Source organism: Chenopodium quinoa, unplaced genomic scaffold, assembly GCF_001683475.1.
Source record: "Chenopodium quinoa cultivar QQ74 unplaced genomic scaffold, ASM168347v1, whole genome shotgun sequence".
Taxonomy (NCBI): Eukaryota; Viridiplantae; Streptophyta; class Magnoliopsida; order Caryophyllales; family Amaranthaceae; genus Chenopodium; species Chenopodium quinoa.
In genome coordinates this window covers 7,998,571-8,002,941 of record NW_018742390.1, presented here as the reverse complement: position 1 = coordinate 8,002,941, position 4,371 = coordinate 7,998,571, and the positions used below count along the sequence as shown (strand labels likewise).

The 4,371-nt window shown below is 35.8% G+C and overlaps 1 protein-coding gene across 1 annotated transcript; it reads left to right on the top strand.

Moving 5' to 3' along the window:
* The first annotated feature begins 257 nt into the window (after positions 1-257).
* Positions 258-2,774, top strand: LOC110700697 (nascent polypeptide-associated complex subunit alpha-like protein 1). The gene is made up of 4 exons (XM_021878286.1): positions 258-433; positions 1,424-1,508; positions 2,038-2,165; positions 2,250-2,774. The coding sequence occupies exons 1-4, from the start codon at positions 374-376 to the stop codon at positions 2,580-2,582; spliced, it is 606 nt and encodes a 201-aa protein (XP_021733978.1). The 5' UTR covers positions 258-373; the 3' UTR covers positions 2,583-2,774.
* The last annotated feature ends 1,597 nt before the right edge of the window (positions 2,775-4,371 follow it).

The following is a 4,371-nucleotide window of genomic DNA, read 5'->3' as shown; positions in this document are numbered from 1 at the left end:
ACCCCACTTTTTTTTTTTTTTCTTTTTTTTTTTTTTGTAAAAAAAAAATTTTCTAGCCATCCCAAACATCTCCAACCTTGCCAAGAAAACATAACCTAACCCATTGTGCATGACTTATGGAATTGAAGTAAAAATAAAAAAAAAGGAAAATATAGGAAAAAAAAAAAAAGTGGAGTATAAAAAATGTAAAGACAGAGTGAGCCTAGCCTAGCCGAGCCACGAGCCCACGACGGCCACGAGTATAAAATTGTAGAAATAAACCATCTGCCTCTCTGTGGACTCTATCTCTCATTTCATTTTTTCGGGGTTTTAGGGTTTTTGCGTCTCCCCTTTCTCTCACTCTCTCTCCTCCTTTCACCGTTCTTCGACCGCCATGACTGCTCAAACTCAAGAAGAGCTTCTCGCTGCTCATCTCGAACAACAGAAAATCGATGTATATTCCTTTTCCCTCTATCTACTATCTCTATTTATATCTGTGTATTTGTTTTTGAATCCGATTCATAAATTTTAATTCGTGTGTTGGTTTGATTTGCTATTCTTCTTAAATTAGGACTATATGGTTGTTAATTGTTTGGGATTTGTTCATTAATCGGATGGAATATGTTTAATTTTTGTGGGTTTATGTTGTTTGCTTTATTTTTTGTAATTAGGGTTGTTTTAGTCGGATCTCGTTTTTGTCTTTCATGATTTTAATTGATGGTTGTTTCAAGGTTGAAGAAAGATGCAATATTGTGCTAAATTAAAATATAGTTTGAAAGAAGAAATTAACAAAAAAAAAAAAATCTTCATCATTTCATTTGGTTTTTGGTTTTAGTATCTCATTCAGAATGTCTTACCTGATTTAGTTTCGGACTTCAATTTATACTATCGACGTGACAATTAATTTTGAATTGAGGGATTTTTTCATTTGATAGTTTTTGGGAAAAAAATATGGTTTATTGTTTTAGTTTTCATGTGTAGTGTCATTTTATCTATTCTTTGGAAGAGAGGCATTGGATTTGGAAGTTATTTAATATTGGTGTGTGTTTGATTAATTGTTATCTGTAGTGACTTTAAATAAGAAGCCAATATCTTATAATTTTACCTGTGTTGTAATTTCAAAATCTTCAATGAATGGATGTGAAAGCGTTTTGAATGATGGTCTTAAGTTATCGTTACTCGAAAGTTGTAGGTATATATATAATGTATACAAATATGACAATGGGATATTAAGAGTTCAAAGAATGTTATTGGGTTTGGAAGTGCTTAGGTAATATTTGGCTTTTATTTATTTTTGTACACATGTTTTGGTTACTCGTTATTTTTATTCATTTGTGAATGTTAATTGATATCTGAATTATTTTTTTACCAAAGTATGCTATTCGTTTATACCTGGATATGTCATTGTTCATTATTGATGTATGGTGTGCTTTTGTTTCTGTAGCATGATGAACCTGTTGTTGAGGATGACGAGGACGATGATGATGAGGATGACGACGATGACAAGGATGATGATGATGAAGTAGAAGGTAAAGTCTGAGTTTCTTCAGCTCAAGTTCAATAGTAGCATCTTATTGGCCTTTCAAGAATGGTCTGGTAGCTCCTTTAGTTCATTGATTATGTATGATGTAACTGATAGCTGATGCTTTTGAAAGTGAATTTGTAGCTTGCTAAGTTGAGTGTGATACAAAAGTAAATGTGTGATGTCTTTTCATGTTGTGTGATACGGAAATGTAAATGCGTTGTCTTTCCATGTTTGTAGCAGTGTGATACAGAAATGTAAATTAAATCTTGTAAAAGTCCTCTCTTGTTTAGGCTTACTTTTAATTTTGCATACTGCAGTTTAATCATGTAAGTTGCTAGCATGATGTTCCCTTTAAACTGTTGCATGTAAATATAATTGTATGCAAGCTGTATTTGCACGAGTGTGATGGATTTGGCAGACTCTGTTTCTGTTTCATTTGATTATAGCTTCATTCCCCTTTTTCTACTTATCTATTGTAACATCTTTTTGCTAGTGTTCTTGATATTTTGATTGTGTACTGTAATTGTTTACAGGGGCACTTGATGCTAGTGGTAGGTCAAAGCAGAGCAGAAGTGAAAAGAAGAGTAGAAAAGCTATGTTGAAGTTGGGGATGAAGCCTATTACTGGTGTTAGCAGAGTCACTGTGAAGAAGAGCAAGAACGTTAGTCTCTTTCCCCTGATGTATCCATTTATAATTGTATTGAAGTCTTATTTCTAATAAGTGTGTATCTGTTTGTTGAATCAGATTTTGTTCGTCATCTCAAAGCCTGATGTTTTCAAGAGCCCAACATCAGATACTTATGTTATCTTTGGTGAGGCGAAGATTGAAGATCTGAGCTCACAACTTCAAACCCAGGCAGCAGAGCAGTTCAAGGCCCCGGACTTGAGCAATGTCATATCCAAACCTGAATCCTCTGCAATGGCTCAGGATGATGAGGATGTTGATGAGTCCGGAGTGGAACCTAAGGACATTGAGTTGGTGATGACACAGGCTGGAGTCCCAAGGGGCAAGGCAGTCAAGGCACTCAAGGCTGCTGATGGTGATATTGTTTCTGCTATAATGGAACTGACCACCTGATAAGTTTGCGTTCTCTTCTTTTTGTGTTTTTTGGTGTTTAGGTAGTCATTAGTGCTTCCTGAAGCATGGTCTTGAAATTTGAGGAATTTTCAGAGGCTGTTTGTTTACTTTCAGCTGTTGTACTGGTAAAACTTTGAGAATATCTTATATGTGATGAAGCAAAGCACTTGTTTGATTGGCGCATGGTTCATATATAGGTTATTCAAAAGTCTTGTTGTTTTTCTTTGGTTTCTCAGTTAACCGCAGTTTTCAGGGAGTTGGGTTTCTCTTTTTGAAGTATGTGGTACCCTGGAGTAGCTGAAAGGAGCGAATCGGCAATGACTCAGTCATATGGCCTTAATATCCTGCGTTTAATACTTGGACACAATATAATGTCATGGACGCAGTATGTAACTAAGAAGCATAGAGCCATTTGTGGGACTGTTGATGTCATGGGGAGGGGGAGGGGGGGAGGGGTTGGTCTCCCCATCCTTGCAAAGTTGCTATGGGTCTCCATTCCCATCCTCATCCCCCCACCCTCACTGACACACAACACCTTGGTTATCCACACCCACCTAATACCTGCTTGGATCCACCTCTATAAAAGGGACTGCATACTGCATGGTTCATACTATATAATGAACGAAAGAACTATATACTAACAAATTACAGTTACAAAGTAAAGTAAAAAGATCACTTGCCTACTTAAGCAGATGTTTTTTTCCGTCGAATTACTATTACTAGTTAAACCATATTATTTTGAGTTGGTAATCTTGGTATCATCAACCTAAAACCAACAAAAAAAAATGGTTAAGTTATTCGTATTATCATGTTTAGAAAAAAAATAAAAATGAATGATTATATAGGTGTAGATTTTTAGTCTAATTTCTTAACAGGCAAGTTTTGGGCTGGAAGATCCATGATTCATTATTTAACAAACATAGGTTCTAATTATTCTTAGAGGTAACCATTAAGAGGAGGGGGGGGGGGGGTTGTGGAAGACGACGACAAAAAACTCCATCCGGGTAACACCATTGGGGGGGGGGGGGTGGGGTTGTGTGGAAGACGACGACAAAAAACTCCATCCGGGTAACACCATAACAATCAACACAAATCAAAATCTTTTCTTTATCTTCCAAGCTACATTGTACATGACACTGAAATTACAAGATGTACGGGGGGGGGGGGTTGTGGAAGACGACGACAAAAACTCCATCCGGGTAACACCATTGGGGGGGGGGGTGGGGTTGTGTGGAAGACGACGACAAAAAACTCCATCCGGGTAACACCATAACAATCAACACAAATCAAAATCTTTTCTTTATCTTCCAAGCTACATTGTACATGACACTGAAATTACAAGATGTTTATGGCTTTCTGCAATTTAATGGCCTTTTCCTACCAGAGTAAAGAAGAAGACTAGTATCCTTTCCCATTTTCTCTTTCCTTTCCTAAAATTAACACATCATACATTCTTTTCTCTACATTACTAGCCATTATCTCAATCCTTTTTCTCATCGTCTTTCTTTTCTTTTTCAAACATCAATGATTATCCTTTTTCATTATCTTTCTCTTATTTACTTATATCATACTATATTAATAAAAAAAAGGAAAATTTATAAATTATCATTCAAATAGTAGACTTGTTTTGAAATTACTAACCGTTAATTTTTTTTTTCCACCCTTAAATTTAAAAAGTATTCAGATTCCCACTTTTTTCATAATTCCGGTAGATTATTCGTTTAAGGGCCCCACATAACTACCTTCCCTTATATTTTTACTTCCTTTCTCTCACCTTAACCCTCTCAAT

What these genes read in the sequence shown, in the direction of transcription:
- LOC110700697 (XM_021878286.1), top strand. Translation starts at nt 374, where the DNA reads ATGACTGCTCAAACTCAAGAAGAGCTTCTCGCTGCTCATCTCGAACAA. An exon ending in TCGAACAACAGAAAATCGAT is followed by an intron (nt 434 to 1,423) that starts GTATATTCCTTT and finishes TTGTTTCTGTAG; the next exon opens with CATGATGAACCTGTTGTTGA. An exon ending in CTGTGAAGAAGAGCAAGAAC is followed by an intron (nt 2,166 to 2,249) that starts GTTAGTCTCTTT and finishes TTGTTGAATCAG; the next exon opens with ATTTTGTTCGTCATCTCAAA.